Genomic DNA, 18,935 nt, shown 5'->3' on the forward strand with positions numbered 1-18,935 from the left:
CCACTTTTTATGTGATACCCTCAAACAGATAAAATACTGTGGCAAAATTACTCAGCCATGCACTGGCAGACTACAAAGCAGGGTCTTGCATACTAATGCAGTAAAAAATGGTCTAAGATATTTAAATTAAAATCCACATCATATTTAGGTACCTTTTGTTATTATAAGGTTTGTTTTCACAGATTTCAGGTGACAAATAGTATGGAGTTCCTATGCAAGTCCGAGCTAGCTCAAGGGTACTAGAATGAAAAGAGAAAATTACCAGTGTAACAAGACATTTAACACATTAAAAATGATCACATTCATTATCAGGTTCATTCAAGTTTAAGTGTCATCAAATTTCTAAAGAATAAAAAATTAGGGGTGACCCAAAGGACTGTGGAGAGACATATGGTAGCATGGCCAGGCTGCAGCCTATTTTCACCAATAATCTATGCCCAAGAGGATATCACTCAGGAGATGAAGCATCAGGAAAAAGGCAGGCCAAGGACAGCAGTGAAGAACTGGCTCTGGCACTCACACCATGTTAGAAGCCTTCAGAGCATTGGGAAGATCATCTGTGGAAGGTCTATGGGTCGGCATTAGTGGGAATCTCACAGAATGAGAAGGGGTAGAGGGTTTTCAATTTACCCACAATGGAATCACATAACTGCTGAAGCATTCAAGGAACTTCAAAATAAATATATTACCTATTAAGCACTCTAGCAATTCCAAAGTCCCCCAGCTGTATCGTCCCATCTTTGGTTAAAAATATGTTCTGAAAGGGAAATGATACTATTAGATATCAGTTTTCAAAATCTTTAGATAAGTCTTTAGCCTACAGAATTAAAGGGGAAAGTATGCTACCTAGTAATTTAGATTAAATAATTTTTCTCTTTAAGACTGTCCTATAACAAAATGAACTCAATGATATGATTCAAGTATAGAAGAACTGTACTCTTCAGGGAAGTCTGTCCCAAAGACTATTTTCAGTTTTCCAATGTATTTAACATAATAAATAGTCTTAGCCTGTTTCCCAGGTTGTATCAACCACAGAATTGGATTAATCTCCATTAAACCTGATAAATATTCAGGTAAAGAACTAAACCACAGACAACCTTTGATTTCTTTGACAGATATTTTAAATTTTCAGTAATGCTTTAGCAAAACCATTTACAAAGATATCCAAGGTAAATCATTTGCTTCATTAATTGAACATAATTAAAAAGTAACCCCAAAGTTTCCAAATCTGATCTGTATTCTTCTTCTTAATTATGAAATGTTATTCTTATAATATATATGTATATATATATGAATGCAGAAGCCTTATTTTGAAAATGTTTATATTTTGTTAAAAGATTAGCTAAACATGTATGAAGCATTTGAAAGATGTTTGCCATGGAGAACAATGACTAAATGAAGAAGTTTCTCCTGTGATTAAGTACTAGGATGCTTTGCATCTAAATTCATAGGAGAGTGGTTTAATAGTTCAAAGGCAAATGAAAAGAGGACAGGTTACATAATTTCTTCACATATTCTGATTAGGATTATAACCAAAACTCAAGAGTCAAGAAGTCTCATAACCTTCAAGAAAGAAAAAAACTTAAAAGCTGAGTTCAGTAATTAGATTTCCCTGTAAAGCAAAAGCAATACTGGTCCAGTTAAATGATGCAGCATGCTGTTTATTGGCTATATAACCTAATGATGCCATTAGACAGCAACATGACAAAGTAACATTTCCTGAAGAGGTGGAAGCTTCTACATGAGAACAGTTCTTTCTTGGGACATTAATAAATCTCTTTCTTTCAAGTGGCTACTCGCTTTATTTGATCTCCAAAATGCAAGTCTTGCTCCTAGGCTGAAATATTCCCTAGCCCTATCTAGGTACAGATATTCTATGACCTTCCATAAGGAGAGAACAATATTTCCCATTTTATTTCCAAAGTTTTTTGGTCTCAACAACACAATATGCCAATGAATTCATAGAAGAACAGCATAAAATTATCTGAAGGCTTTTGCTAGGCCATATTGGTACATAGAGCCTATAAACGAATGTTTAAAGTATGTTTAAAGTAAAGTATGTCTTCTTTTCCCTTTTTCATTCCTTAGTACTTCCCTAATGAAACTCATATGGGCAACTAGGTGGTGCAGTAGATAAGAGTACTGGGCCTGGCATCAGGAAGACTAATCTTCATGAGTTCAAATCTGGCCTCACACATATACTAGTTGTGTGACCCTGAGCAAATCACTTAACCCTGTTTTGCCTCAGTTTCCTCATCTGTAAAATGAGGAAAAAATCTGTAAACCTACTCCAGCATCTCTGCCAAGAAAACTCCAAATGAAGTCACAAAGAGTTGGTCATGACTGAAACGACTGAACAAGTGAAACTTATCTGTTGTATTTTTTTGCCCATTCATACATTCTTATATATCATAAAATCTTTTCAATCTTGACCAAGAACTAAACAATTAAACTGGACACTGACCTATATTCTTAAATCCCTTGCTGCCTTATCTTATTTCCACTAATTCCTGGAGCAATTCTAACCTTGAATTATTTCCATCATATGTCTTGTTCTCCCTAAAGGCTTATGGACTTGATCTATATACATTTATGTTATCTCAACTGGGCCCCTAGTACCAAAAAAAACAATCTTTTTGGCCTTTTTCTTTCACATCCTCCCTGCCCCCCAGCTGATCTCTACCCATACTTTACTAAGAAAATATAGGTCGTTCACCATGAGCTTTATTTTCTATCCACTACTCTACATCCCAAAACTCAACCTCCTGACATTATCTCCAATTCTCTCCTTTATTACAGTGTGTGACTTATCAATGAAAAAGTATGCATCAAGTAAGCACTTCTTACTATGTGCCATGCATTAAGCTGGAGACAGAAGTACAAATAATGAAACTATTCCTATTAACATGGAGCTCAAATTCTAATGAAGGAGACATGTACATATATAAATATATACAGCATAAATGTAAACAAAATAAATACAAATATATAGAAAACAGTTAAATACAAGGAGCTTGAAGAGAAAAGTGTGCTTTCCTTCACTTCAACAAAGTTAACCTTTTTAGTGTGCCCCAATTCCATCCTCTGTCTTGGTCTTCTCCAGATTAATCCCACAATCACCTCACTACTCTCCCCCACCAATATTCAATTTTTCCCCATTTAATGGCTCATTTCCTAATGCTCAACAAAAATATCTAGATCACTGAGATTTATATGAGCTGTAATGGAGCAGAACCAGAAGAAAATATACACAACAACAACATGTTAAAGATGAACAACTTTGAAAGTCTTTAGAGTGCTAATCTCTATAGGAAAAAAAGAACAGAAGGAATCATAAATGAGCAAAATAGCTTTTAAAATAATGATGAATGTATTATATACTTAAAAATAAAAGCAAGCTGTATATGATGGGTTTGTAGGTTCATGTACAACCCTCTATTTCTGTTCTACTGTACATAGGAAAATGCTCATTTGGTTGAAGTTTGCTAAGTTCAGAATTAAAAGGAATGCTTCAATCCTAAAAAAAATTAAAATAAACAAAAAACCCTTTGACTCTGCCAGTCTCTCAAACTATCTAAACCTACTTCTTACAAATTCCTAGAAATAGCTATGTATATCTGCTGCCCCTTTCTCTCCTTTCACTCACATCTCAAACCTTTACATTCTGTCTTCCAGCCTTACTCAAATCAAAATGTTCTTTCCAAAGTTACCAATGGTCTTTTAATTGACAAATCCAAGAGCCTCTTTGCCAGTTCTTATCCTTGGCTTCTCTACATCATTTGGTACTACTGACCACCCTCTCCTCACTGACTGATACTATTCTCTCTCTTGGTTCTTATCATACCTTTATGGGATAACCATCTATACCAGATCCCTAACTGTGAATATGCTCCTAAGTTATCTTGGGCTTTGTTTTCTTTTCTTTCCATGTCCCCATTCAATTATCTCTACACCTATGACTTTTAAGCTCCACATATCCAGTCTGAACTCCAGTCCTGCATCTCCAACTGGATGATCCACAGGCATCACAAAATGAACACGTTCAAAAAAGAACTCATTACTTTCCCCCAAGATCCTGTATATCCTCTAAACAAAGCCCTGGGGATACAAATAAAAAAGCAAGACAGATTCTACTCCCAGGAAGGAACACACATTCTAATAGGAAATGACAACACATATAGATTTCACCTGAAAGTCAGATGGAAAGGCTCCATGGTATTTAGGGTACAATATTATGGCAGGTGGTAATGTGTCATTTAGATCCTACAGAGCTTTTGAGGAACAGAGGGAGTCAGTCCCCAAGATTATCTTGACATGCTAGAAGACTGCACTGAATCTAAGAAGATGAATTTAATCAGAATATAAGACTTACACTGGATTGGGGGGAGGGGGAATTCAGAAGTATAAGATGGGAAAGTATTTGAGATCGCAGTTTGTCTGAAAAAGTGTCCTGGAATATTATGTAGGGTTTAGGGCATCAATTTTAGGAAAAATATTGATTAGTTATAGAGCATAGAGAGCAAGGCAACTAGGACAGTGAAGAACCTTGACATCCCACAAAAGAAGGTCAGCTGAAGAAACTGGGGATGTTTAACATGAAAGAGATTTGGGACATGAAAGTTTCTTCAAGTATTTGGAGGGCTGGAATACATATAAGAGAAAGAGCTTGTTTTGCTTGGCCCAGAAAAGAGAACTACAAAGAATGGGTAGGAGTTGCAAAGAGGCAGACTTATTATAAAGAATTTCTTAACAATTCAAGCTATTCCAGAGTGGAATGGGCTTCTTTGGCAGATGGCAAATTTCCCTTCACTGAAGATCCTCAAAAAAAATGGATGGCTATCATATTGAGCATGCGTTGTACAGGAGATTCTTGTTCAGGTGCCAATTAAATTAAATGATTTCTGATGTCCTTTTCAACTCTGAGATTCCATTATATATCTGGAATCCTATGTTCATTTCTGGTTATGGACTTTTAAAAGTGAAACTGAAAAATTTCAATGATTCCAGGAGAGTAAGCCATTAATGCAAATCATATAAGGCACAATTCCAGAGGACTCATTAAGACCTTACTCATCTCCTAAGACATTCATTATTGGATGTGGCCAATGTGTGAACTCATTTTGCTGGGCAATGCATATTTGTTGGGAGCTTTAATCTTTTGCTTTTGTTATGGTTCAGTATTTAAAGAGAAAGAAGCAGAAGAGATAAATGCTTGTAAAAAATTTAAAAGGAAAAAAAAACCAAAAAAAATAAAAAGATAATATTATATATAAAGTATGGATGCAGCTATCAGGAAGACTAAGCTCCTCCACTCCATGTCATGTCCCTTTTATAAACATTAAGAAAGCATTTTTAAAGTATCCTGGGCTCAGCCTTTGGATTAATCTAAAAGAGAAACCCTTATCAGTTTTTCTTTGACTATCAATTCTGAAAAAATGTTCTGCTCTCCTCCCTCTGATTAGTCTAGGAAGAACTTATCCCTTGAAGCAATCAGGGTGGTGTACACAGAAGAGCAAGGGACCCCTGACTGATCTACCTTGACTGTATTAAGGTAATGATCAATCTACGAAAAGAAAGTCTCTTCTATTACTTTAGCTAATTTAATCTTGAGCCCATTACTGATCAATTGGGAAGGAAAATCCTCGAAAGGAGTGGTCAAAAATGGTGTCAGGAAAATGATTCTCCCAGGAGTGGGCCTAAAGTTGAACTACTATTGTATTTAATGAAGAAAACAGTTAACTGAACCTGTTACTTAAATTCTGGGGCCTTGCTCAATCCTGAATGCAAAATATTTCTTGTTCAAGAATCCTATAAATTGGGACTTCAAAATGACTTGGATGGAAAGATATCTAAAACAACACCTGCCAGTTTGGCTATTTTTCTCTAAGCAGAGCAAAAACTGCTTCCGGAAGGCTTGTGCCTACAAAACAGAATACAATACTAATATTTTTTCTATGGTGTTGTTTAGACTAGAGAAGAGAATTCTTAAGGTGAATATTTGCAAATATCTAGAGAGTATTGCAAAAGAAGGATTAGACTTATTCTGTTTAGAACAACAGTAGAGATCTAGGACCACTAGGGAGAAGTTTGATGGAAGCAAATTTTAGAATATAAGGAAGAATTAAAGCTGTTGAAAAAAAAAAAAACAACTTGTTAATTAAAGTTCTTGAAAATCCCCATATGAAATGGGTTTTCCCTCACTAAATGTGTTCAAGCAGATGCCAGCTCACTACACATGGGTGATACTATATGGGGGAATTCACGAATTAAAAAAAGACTAGACTAGATCTTCTGAAACTCTTCCAAACACAAGTATTTCATGCTAATATCTTTCAGTTTAGCTCTATCACCCTGTTGGCATTTAATTGTCTGAAAATGCTTAGTATCATCTATAGAGAAATTATACTCACAGCCACACAAATGTAAAACTTGAGAGAACTTTAATTAGAAATCATCTTGTACCAACCTCTCATTTTATAGAAGACAATGGAGCTCTCAGAGAGTTTAAATGACTTGCCTAAAATTATAGAGGTGCTAAGTGGTAAAGCTCGGATTGGAACCCAGGCCCTCTCATTCCACATTGAGTACTCTTTCCACAGTATGGCATCATGCCGCTCTCTGTGCATTTTATTATCTTGGTCGTATATAAAAATGTTAAATTAACTGGTGCTTATATTAATTCCTGGGGAATCCTACTAAAGTCTTCACTCAGAGAAATACTAATTTATCCATAGGTCTTTGTTTCCAATATTGGAAATATTTTTAGATGGCTGCAATGTGGAAGACTATGCCAAGCATAAAAGGGCATAGCTCATAAACTGATTACTTACTTATTCACTGCCCTAGTGCTTTACATTGGTTAAAAAGTTTTGTTTTTCTTCTTTGTTGCTCACAAAAGGATGTCAATCAAGGAATACTTTCTATAATGAATCTTGGTTTAAAAATTACTGTGGTTCGCCTCAGGGAAGGTGTTTTTATAAAACTGGGGCCCCAAACTTTAAAAATCTAACTCTCATTTTAAATATACACATAAATGCACCTAGATAAGAAAAATCAAAGAATCCCCATTTTTAAAATAATACACATGATTCAAGAATTGAACTCAATAATAATCATTTTTATAAATTTTGAAAACCAAGAAAATGTAATCAAAATAGTAAGCACTGAAATAACCAAAAAAAAAATCATAAGGAAATACTGTGAACCCACCCAGTGCTCCAAAAAAACTACAGCATCTCTTCCCAAACCCAGTCTAATTTTCATCCCAAAGCTTGGCCCCAGTTCCAAGGGCAGCCTAGAGAATAACAATCATTTATAAAGCGCCTATTATATGTCAGATACTGTGCTAGGCATCAGGGATTCGAAGACAAAAATGAAACATTCTCTGCCCTCAAACAGTTCACATTCTATTAGAAAACATAGCATGTACACAGATAAGCAAATACTTTATATATGTGTATGCATATACATGTGTATATATATCCATGCATACACACAAAATACACACACATTACATACATATATATGAACATACACACGATTATGAAATGGGTGGGGGCACTAACAACTGAGGAATCGGGAAAGGGCTCTTCCGTAACATGGCATTTAAGCTGGGTTTTGTAAGTTAGCTAGATGCAGATGGATATGAAGCAACAGCATTCCAAATTTGGGGGACAGTTGTAAAGTTTCACATCAGAGACAGTTATGTTAGGGAAACAGCAATTAGGCCAGTTGGGTAAGAACAAAATATGGGAAGGGAGAAACATGTAATAAACTTAGTTAAGGTAGGTTTGGGGATCAGACTAAAGGATTTGTATTTTGTCTTAGAGGCAATAGAAGGAAGCAATAAAGCTTCTTGGAAGCGAAGTGACACGGTCAGATCACATTTTAGGAAAAACATATTTTGGCAATGGTGCAGAGGGTGCATTGGCAAGAAAAACCAGATTCAGAAAAACAATTAAACTACTTGAATTGTCTATGAAAGAGGTGCTAAGAGTCTGAATCACGGTGGTTATAATGAAAGTAAAGAAAAAAGGATGGAAAAGAAAGATGTAGTGGAGGAAAGATCATTGAGGCTTGGATATGGACTGGATATGAGGAATGAGTTAAAGTGAAGAGCTGAAGATGACTTCTACGTCTCAAACTCAATGGCTAGAAAAATGAAAGTTAGGAGCATGGGTAGGTTTGGCCTAAGAGTTTTTTTTTAACTGGGGTCCACGGATATACTTCTGGGGATCTATGAATTTGGAAGGAAAAAAATCATCTTTATTTTCACTAGCTTCTAACTAAAATTTAGCACTTCTTTCATTTACAAATTTTAAAAACATTCTGAGAACGGGTCCATAAGCTTTATCTGAATGCCAAAGATCCATAACACACAAAAAAGTTAAGAACTTCAGATTTAGTGGAACATAAGTAACTTCACCTTTAAAACATAAAAAAATCAGCAAACTCAGAGTAACAAATGTTAACATGCAAGTGAATAAAGCCTGAGTTCAGAATGGGGTCTACTCTGGTCTAGAGCTCTACAACAACCTGACTTCACATAAACCTCAATCTAAGGCATCTAATACAGGGCAAGTAAATATTCTAGAATAACAAAAAGAGCTAGACTGGGTACTGAGTAACCCTTTTCATCCAGTGCCATTGACCATGAGGAGGAAAAACCAACTAAGGTTTACTAAACACAAGCCAGAATGAACTTCATGTAAATAAGAATTGGAATATAATGGGGAAAGGTGATATTAAAAAATAAAATATTAATTTAAATATTAAAATATAGGTCTTTTTACTCTGCCTATTGAAGGAGAAAATTGTGGGAGAAGAAAATCAACTAAGAAAGAGGTAGCCTCAAACATGAATTTAGAGAGAAGACAGAGTGTGAATGAGGGTGATAAAAAGAAGAGGAAGTTGAAACATTCAAAAGGTTCTCTAATGAGTGTGAGCTGGAATAATCTTCTTGCCAAAAATCCTACCATTTTCTTGGTGTGTATGTGGGCAGGATATTAAGTAATTGTTAATACAGTTAACATGTAATCCACAGTTACTATCTGAAATTGTTATTACCAATCCAGCTTAAGAGCAGAAATCTCTCCATGGAAATGATTTTCTCATTTTGTTTTCAAAGTCAAAAGTTTATTTTTCAAATGTTAATTTTCTTGGGGAATTCTGAAGGTTTTACATATGTACAAAGCCTGGGGAATCTATGCCAGTCTATAAACCCAGTTTATAATACCGTGTAATTAAAACTTAGCATAACTTTGTTTAAAAATTACTCAAGTCTCAGATGGAGACTATATCAACATACCTGTGACTTTATATCTCGATGAAGAATTTTTCTGTCATGCACATGTTTCAGCGCCAAACAAATCTGCACAAACCAGTCCATGATCTAAACAAAATAATCAGATAGTCTCACTTTGAAAAACTGTATTTTACCACAAAGCGTTACCTTTGATCATTTTTTGGTCTGATTTTATCAAACATTTCTAGGTTAGAGTTACTTTTCAACTATAGAAATGGCCATCAACACAATGAGTAACCAGAAAACTGATATCCAAAAAATGTGACATATTTGCTTCTCTTAAAGTAGCAATTTTTAATAGTATAGCATTCCCTCTTAGCAAAATGGGCAACAATGATTTATAATTAGCATGCTAATTGTTTATATTAATGTGTGCTTTTAAAATTTTTTGTTTTTTTAAAGTCAAGCTGGAAATGTTGTAGTCTTGAGCCCTCAACTTTTCTTTAGCATCCAGGCAACTAGGGCAAGATCCCCTGGAAGGCCTAAATCAATCTCTTCTGTAAGGAGTCTACTCTGTCTTACCTCTGGAACTCTCCTTCTCCTTACCTGTAAACACATTTTTTTCAAGATAATTCTCATCCACACACAATGAGGAATATAAAAGCAGGTGAGTTTCATGCATGTTAGATGTCCAAAGTCCCACTTACAAATGCCGCTCCCACTGAACAGCATATTTCTAGACTTTCTAGCTCTTCCTAGACTTTTGGACACAGCTTATCTCCCAGGATCAAATTTTACTTCTTTGTAGCACTTCTCTGCCCCTCTGTATACAAATTGACCCTCTGGTCTTGCCCATTGCCTACTTAGCCTTACAACCTTTGAAGTAACTTATTCTGTGTAAAAAGGACACTTTGCCTTTGAAATGTTTCTCATATCCATTCGTTCTTTCACCATCCTATTTAGGGTCCTAATATGTTATGTGTACCTGTACTACTACAAAAGCTTTACCACTAGTAATTCACTGTACAGCCTCTCTCTCTTCCAATAAATGCTGCACACCACCACAAAAAATATCTTCCTAAATACATTTGCTCAAAAACCTTCATGTCTCCTTACTGCCTACAAAATAAAGTTAAGATGAATTAGCCTGTTGTAATGGTAATCAGGGAGGTGCTTTTTGCTGTTCTTCTCTTATAGGCCATTAAATGATTCTTGCCTTTCAAATGTAATGGCCAGCAAAATGGGATTTTTCACTGTTCTTTGTTTGAATGCTTCTCAGCACTGAGGTAATCAAGTGCCCCAGGGCCCTGAGACAGGTACATAAGATCTAAGGTTGGTTTCTGACTTTTGGGGCACACTCATGGAAGGATTGTTGAGACTGGGCAAGCCGTAACTGCCCCCTGGCTTTGTAACCCAGATAGATGTTGGTGATACTCTGGTAACTATGAATTGTGATTTGAATCAGACAAGGTCTATCTGTTGATGTCTGTAAAATATCTGTCTTTGCTCTCAAGTTCAAGTTGCTGGTTTTTCCTCCTGAATGATATTTATATGCGTGATTAAAGTGAGACTGTTAATCCCTTAAAGTTACTTTCCTTAGTAAAGCAGATCAAAGAACCTGTGCTGTATGAAAAAATGCTCGAAATCACCACTGATTAGAGAAATGCAAATCAAAACAACTCTTAGGTACCACATCTCTCCTGTCAGATTGGCTAAAATGATACATGCTGGAGAGGATGTGGGAAAATTGGAACACTGTTACATTGCTGGTGGAGTTATGAACTGATCCAGCCATTCTGGAGAGCAATTTGGAACTATGCCCAAAGGGCTATAAAAATGTTCATACCCTTTGACCCAGAAATACCACTTCTAGGGCTGTATCCCAAAGAGATCATACAAGTGGGAAAAGGACCCATATGTACAAAAATATCGGTGGCGGCTCTTTTTGTAGTAGCAGGGAGTTGGCAATGAAGGGGATGCCCATCAATTGGGGAATGACTGAACAAGTTGTGGTATATGAAAGTAATGGAATACTATTGTGCTATAAGAAATGGGGATGATATGGACTTCACAATAACCTGGAAAAACCTACACGATATAATGCTGAGAAGAGCAGAACCAGGAGAACATTATATACATCCACAGACATATGGATTCTGTGATGACTAACCCCGATAGACTTTGCTCTTCTCAGCAATACAAGGTGCAAAGACAACTTCAAAGGACTCATGATGGAGAGAGCTATCGACATCCAGAGAAAGAACTATGAAGTATGAATGCGGATTGAGGCACACTGTTTGCTCTCCTTTTTTTTTCTCTTTTGTTTGTTTTTGGTTTTTTTGGTTTTGTTTCTTCTTTCTCCTGATTCATTCCATTGGTCATAATTCTTCTTTACAACTTGACTATGGTGTAAATAAATTCAATGAGAAGTTATGTGTAGAAAATATATAGAATTCCATGCCATCTGGGGGGGAGGAGGGAAGAAAGTCTGCAACTCAAAATTATGTGGAACTGGGCATTGTAAACTAAAAATAAAAAATCTTAATTATAAAAAAAAAAAGGAATCTGTGCTGGCAGCTTGTGTTGCTGGTCTTGTTGGGTCTTACACACCCCACAACTGCTGCTGGCTGAATTGTTGCTACAAAAAGGCATAGTCATACAGGACCTGCAGTTTAAAAGGAAAGTATGGAGTTTTGGGGTATTGAGATGGTGGCTAGATGTTTCAGGAGCAACAGATGCCTGAAGGAGAACAGGAAAATAGCAGTAATGGGAGTGGTTTCCAGGGAGCCCAGAGCAGGGGCCCTGGGAGATAACCTTTCCTTCCCTCTCCCTACCCCACTGGCACTCCGGAAGAGACAGACCTGTGGGAAGAAAACAAGCAGAGGCTTCGGGGAGGTGCAGATGGTGGGAGCAAGGGCTTGAATGGATTAGCCCAGCTCCAGATTGTGCTGAAAGAGTAAATGTTTTGAGATTGTGGAGTTTTGAAACAGGAGTGGAGAATGGCCTTCATGCAGATTGTGCTGGAGTGGCTGATAAGGAGAAATAAAAAGTGGATGTTGGCTGCCGACATATTGATTGCCTTCTTGAGAACTTTGGAAAGATGAGAGTGATGAGCTGCCTTGGGTGAGGTGAGTGCAAAGGTGGGGAACCACCTACATTGGAACTCAGGAGAGGCCAGTAGGAGCTGGACTACCAGAAACCTAGGAGCTTGGAATTCAACCCTGGGGCAAGATGGAAACTTTGCAGCAAGGCCCTGAGTGTGCTTTTCTGCTGCCTTCCTCTGGGACTGTTTGGGACCCAGGAGGGAGAGGTGGGGCAAGTGCCTTGGACCCTCAGGGACCCCACCCTGTTGGCTTTGGTGCCCAGCCACACCTCAGGACTTGGAAGCAGGGCCTGGAACAGTGTGGAGAGAACAGACCCCCAAGAGAATTTTATTTGGACTTTTTTGTTTGAGTTGGGACTTCGGGTGCCAGGAGGAAGCCTGCAATGGCAGTGTAGGAAGGACACATCCCCAAGAGAACTTCATTTGGACTTTTTTGTTTGGGACTTTGCTAATTAAAGCATGCTAGTACTTGAGGGTACCAGGAGGAAGCCTGCAGTGGCCTTGTGGGAATGACACACCCTCAAGAAGGACTTTACTTGGACAGGCTGTATTGACTAAAGAGATTGACTTGCTTTGACCTAGGGGTGGATGGTATATTGCAAACAAGTATTTTGGGGATGATACTATTATAGGTCCCTGATTCACTGAAGAGATTGATTTGCTTTTACCTAGGAGTGGATGGTGTATTGCAAACAAGTATTTTGGGAATGATACCGAATGATATCTGTTATATTTCCCGGAATGTGACTGCAATGTATAATGCTTTTATCTGTTCCAGGATCCATGGCTATTAGGATTATGTAAAGCCAAGGATCCTGGAAAGGGGTGGAAATGTTAAGGCAATCAGACTTTTCCTTGTTCTTCCCTTTTGGGATGCTAGGACTATCAAGTCTCTCCTTTGCTTTAATGGGTGGGAAACCTTTTTGCTGCCTTTGTTTAGGAGTATTTCTCAGCACTAAGGCAATCAAGAATTATTGACTTGTATATGATGTGATGCTGGGGATGGGGAACTTTTACACACTCAGCCTGGGTGAAGTCAGAGCCCTCAGAGCTCCAAACTGGATATAAATGAGGGGAGCATGGTGTTTGACTTTTGGGGCTCTCACTGGAAGAGTGGCGTGTGACTTGAAGAGATTCTGGGCAGCCATTAAGAGCCCCCCGGCTTGTAAACTCAGATGTTGATGATTTCCTGGTAACTATATGAATTGTGATTTGGTCTGTTTATATTGTGTATGTGTGTAATTTGTATTTGCTCTGAAGTTCAGGTTGCTGGCTTTTCCTCCTGAACTAAGTGAAGGATATTTGTATGTTACATTAAAGTGAGATTGTTATTCCCTTAAAGTTACTTTCCTTAGTAAAACAGATCAAAAGAACCTGTGCTGGCAGCTCTCATTGCTGGTCTTGTTGGGTCTTACAACCCACAGCTGCTGCTAGCCAAATTGCTGCTACACCTGGTAATCTGACTCCAACCTACTCTTTCAATTTTATCTTCTACTATTCTTGCATATAAAGTCTTTACCTATGCCACACAATGCTATCCCTAAATATGACGAATAAAAATACAACTACTGTCATCTCAATGTACATAACTCTATTCATCAAACTTGACAACCCATTCACATTCACTTAACCTTTGTGATTTTTGTCCACACTCTTCCATGAATTCTCCATTGTGAATCTGATGCACTAGAGGCCTTCTTTTGGGTAATCTACATATAAGAAGTGGAATAAATGCTATCATTCAAGAAATGTAGTATTGGAAAAGCAAATGCTGTGAGTGCAACAAAAGATACTTTTAAACAATACCTACAGGAAGGTCTCTAGGACATTGGGCAGATCCATTACGGGGGATTTATGAGAGGAGATGAACACTTCTGCACAGAATATAAAAAGAAATGATAACTTATGATCCATGCCAAAAAGAAGAAGGAAGAAAAACCACATGGAAAAAAGTCATGCATGAATCCACTGAAGTACTGATGTAGGCTGAGGGCAGGCCATAGAGAGCTTTGAAATTCAAGCAAACAGAGGTGACCTTAATGGAGTAAGCTATAGGAAACCATTATAAGGTTCCTAAGCAGATGAGTAGTATGAGAAAAGGTATATTCTAGAAAGCTTAGTTTGGCAGTAGTATGCAGAATGGAACTAATCTCATCCTGTGGGTAGTGGCAGGAGAGACTAGTAGTTGTACTAGGCAAACAATGAAGGCTTAATAAATATTCATTCATTCATTCACATGGAAATAGGAACAGAGCAGGAAGGGATGAATCAGAGAAATAATGCAAAGGAAAAATCGACATGACCTAGAAACAAAGAAGATATTACATAATAGGCTCGACACCATATTGTCTAAGGAACCTCATCTTAAGTACTAGTGATGTAAAATTTAGAATGTTCTATAATTAGGAACACCATAAAACAACTATTGATCCACATAAAGTTACCTGATCTTCTGGAAACAACACACCTTTCTGGGCATTTATTCGTTTATATAGATCCCCTCCTTCACAGTAATCCATTACTATGTAGAGAGAGCCATTTTCTATAAAATATAAACAACAAACATTCTCTTCTTCAAATTTAAGGAAAAAAAGAGAATACAAAGTAGACATATGTTTTCTTAAATAAAGTTATAGAAACATTAAGTGCTAGATTTAATAAAACAACAGACTAGGTGGCCAAGGGAGTAGAGCACTGGCCCTGGAATCAGGAGGACCTGAATTCAAATCCAGCCTCAGACACCTGACACACTTGCTAGCTGTGCGACCCTGGGCAAGTCACTTAACCCCAATTGCCCTGCCTTCCACCCTTCAAAAAAACAAGACAAAAAAAAGACAACAGAATTGAGGTATGGCATCAAGCTCTGGGGAATGCCTAAATTCATACTGTTTATAATTTGTTCATACGTTTATACTGACAAAAAATTCCATTACTGATAATTTAACAATAATAAATGATCAAATGTGCTTATACAGGACTATCTCATTAAGTTTTAGAAAATACCTATTTACTTCTACATATACATAGACACATTTCAAAACACTAAAACACACCAGAATTTTGATTAGTGTAATGACCAAACTTTATTCCAGAGGACTCATATTTTCCCATAAACAGTTGACAGGTTTGGAATGCCGTGTATAGGGTTAGACATCACTATTTTTCTTTATTTTAAGAGAATATTCCTTTGGAGAAGGTTGACTAGAAAGCATTTTACCTAAGTCAATCTTCCAAATAAAAGATGCTTGCTCCACTAAAAGTCAAACTTTATTTTATTTATATTTATTTTAACCATTTTCATGTTTCTAAGAGATCACAAATAAGTGGGATTATATCCTTCTCCACCACCCTGAAGAATGTTATAATGTAGGTAATTTAATCTTTTCTTGGTGACTTAATATAATCACAAAGATAAGTTATCATACTTTATGTGATGCCCTCAGAGGCTACCGAGGTGAAGAGGACTGGTTTCAACACAAAGTTGGCCCACACTTTTTCTGCCTTCCCACTTGCTATAACTATGAATTCTCATATTGTCCACTAGTAGTTCACTTCCCCACTCCCAATTCCTACTAGTTTCCTGTGGGTTGGCACCAAAGTTAACTAATCTTAATACAATTGTGTACAATGAAAAAGTAAGTAAGCTCATCAATTGTAAAAACACAAGATGTCATCTGTGGATTTTGTGATAGCATGCTAGCTTCTCTGGGGCTCTTTTTGATGTGTGGTTATAGAATCTGTTCCAGATAACTAAGATTGCTAGATAAGCGAGGCATCAGAAAAAAGTCTGAATTTACAAAACTCAATCTGTCATCCAGTAAGAGAGGCAAAGCAATACGTACACTTCTTTTTTGAGTTTTCTGCTTAAACAATATTCTTTATTAGGCAGTATTTGATTTGAAGTAATAAAACTTCAGTTAAGAGGCTTGGATCAGAGTCAGAATAGCTAGGTCCAGTCTTGCGCCTGCCACATAATAACCATGTGACCTCAGCAAAGTTAGTGATGCTCTTAGAGCTCCCAGGCAATTCACAAAGATAAAAGTTGTAGAGAAGATGCTGATCTACTCTGGTAGAGGAAATTCCTTATTTGCAGTTTTCTATTAAAGTGTGAGATCCTGGAGAAGAGGGATTGTTTTTTGCCCTTCTTTCTATCCCCAGAGCATGGGCTTAATAATGCTTGTTGACTTGTTTACATAGCTGAAATCACAGTTATGACTGATGCAAAGGAAAAGATAAGTGTTTAAAGAAAAAAACAGAAAACAAAAGCAAGATCTAAGGCTAGAGCAACAACTGCATCTTACTTTAAAAAATCCCATTTCACAAAATATGAGAGTTGGAGAGGATTTCAAAAGTTATGTAGTTTAATGTCTGTATCCCAAAGAAATGAAAAAAAAAATAAAGGAAAAGGACATATGTATCCAACAGTGTTTATACCAGCTCTTTTTTGTGGGGGCAAAGAACTGGAAATTGAGGAGATGTACATCATTTGGGAAATGGCTGAACAAATTCTGGGATATGATTGTGATGGAATACTCTTGTGCTATAAGAAAAAGATACTTTCAGAAAACGTGGAAAGATTTACATGAACTCAATGTGGTGGGAATGTGATCAAAGATCTTCCCCACCCGTTCAATAGGCCTCAGGTGGAGCTAGTTAAGGGAATCTTGATTAGGAGAGGCCTGCTTATAGGGAGGCCCACACCCTTTTGCTATTAGGCGCAAAGCCCCAGGGCAAACAAAGCATATATACCCAGTAGATAGCCATTAAGCTGAGACTAGATAGCTGCGGAGACTAGGGAGCTGTGGAGTCAAGAGAGCGGTGAAGAAGACAGAACTTCGAGGGGAGGGAGAGAAGGGGAGAGGGAGGGGGGGAGAGAAAGGGAGAGGCGGGGGAGGAGGAGAGAGAAGGGGAGGGGGAGGAGGAGAGAGAAGGGGAGGGGGAGGAGGAGAGAGAAGGGGAGGGGGAGGGGGAGAGAAGGGGAGGGGGAGGGGGAGAGAAGGGGAGGGGGAGGGGGGGCGACGGGGAGGGGGAGAGAAGGGGAGGGGGAAGGGGAGAGAAGGGGAGGGGGAGGGGGAGAGAAGGGGAGGGGGAGAGAAGGGGAGGGGGAAGGGGAGAGAAGGGGAGGGGGAGAGAAGGGGAGGGGGAGGGGGGAGAGAAGGGGAGGGGGAGGGGGGAGAGAAGGGGAGGGGGAGGGGGGAGAGAAGGGGAGGGGGAAGGGGGAGAGAGGGGGAGGGGGGAGAGAAGGGGAGAGAAGGGGAGAGGGAGAGAAGGGAAGAGAAGGGGAGGGGGAGAGAAGGGGAGAGGGAGAGAGAGAGAGAGAGAGGGAAAGGGAGAGGGAGAGACAGGGAGAGAGAGAACAAGAACTGAAGGGCTCTAAGAACTGCTAGGGCTTTCAGAACTGTGGGAGAAGAGGATGTAGGCAAGCAGATAGGATTTGTGAGTATTCTCAAAATTGTTTAAAAAAAAAGGTTAAAAATTGTTTTTACATATAACTGGAAAAAAATATTAAAATTTTAAAAATAATATGAATAGGTTCTAAATGTTGTGCCTTAGTGGGAAAAAACCTGAACAATTAAATATTTAATAAAAGTAAAAGTCATTTTTAAAAAACTCTGTCTCAAAATAATTTGGTAGTTTTTTTCCCTCAATTTTCAAGAATAATTTGTATAGTAAAGCAATAAATATTCCTATAAAAGTTTGATTGGAACTGGGGGAAGAGGTTGTCAGAAGCAAAACACTTTTGAGGAGGGAGGAGGTGAAGGGAGACAGAGAATAGAATAAGTGGGTGGGGGAATAGGATGGAGGGAAATACAGTTAGCAATAGTAACTGAAAAAAAAATTTGAAGCAAGTCTCTCTGGTAAAGGCCTCATTTTTCAAACATATAGAGAACTGAGTCAAATTTATAAAAATAAGAGCCATTCCCCAGTTGATAAATGATTAAAAGATATGAATAAGTAGAAACTAAGTAGATGACTATCAATTGGCTAAACAAATTATGGTACATGAATGTAATGGAATGCTACTATGCTGTAAGAAATGATGTGTGTGATGACAACAGAGAAGCATGAAATATGAACAGATGCATAATGAAGCAAACAGAGCCGAGAAAATAATATACCCAGTAAGTAAAACAATTTAAATGGAAAGAATGACACACTAAAAAATCAAAAGTAAATGTGGCATAACTATAAAGATCAAACAGGACTCAAATGGATGTGAGAAGATCCCCCCAAACTATCCCCTTGTGGAGTTGAGGTCCACAGCTGTCACATACTGAACGTGTTTACAGACTTTTCAATCTATCGATCAACCTTCTACTCAGGATTAGGTGGGAATAAATTCTTTGACTAGACTGCCCAAGGCTGGGTAACAAAGTAAATGAAATAGTAAAAGTTGATTAGAATAGGTCCAGTCCCATTATGTACTCATGCACCTTACCTTATTCCATCTTGTACCTATAAAATTGATTTTTGAGACCAAATATGACTTGACACTAATACCTATTACATTTCATCCAATTTAATTCAAGCTCATGGAGATTTTTCCTTCCCAGGATATTCATTCTTTCTCTAATAACCAATCATTTG

At 37.8% G+C, this 18,935-nt stretch overlaps 1 protein-coding gene across 3 annotated transcripts in view; it reads right to left on the bottom strand.

Moving 5' to 3' along the window:
• NEK1 (NIMA related kinase 1) overlaps window positions 1-18,935 on the bottom strand; it is a 204,331-nt gene that overhangs the window by 168,235 nt on the left and 17,161 nt on the right. For all 3 annotated transcript variants that reach the window (XM_036762736.1, XM_036762737.1, XM_036762738.1), the window contains exons 5-8: window positions 14,792-14,889; window positions 9,308-9,391; window positions 690-757; window positions 153-239 (exon numbers count right to left, since the gene is read on the bottom strand). In XM_036762736.1, the coding sequence (XP_036618631.1) occupies window positions 153-239; window positions 690-757; window positions 9,308-9,391; window positions 14,792-14,889 (337 nt within the window). The remainder of the gene's footprint in view (window positions 1-152; window positions 240-689; window positions 758-9,307; window positions 9,392-14,791; window positions 14,890-18,935) is intronic.

This window comes from Trichosurus vulpecula, chromosome 6 (genome assembly GCF_011100635.1).
Source record: "Trichosurus vulpecula isolate mTriVul1 chromosome 6, mTriVul1.pri, whole genome shotgun sequence".
Lineage (NCBI taxonomy): Eukaryota > Metazoa > Chordata > Mammalia > Diprotodontia > Phalangeridae > Trichosurus > Trichosurus vulpecula.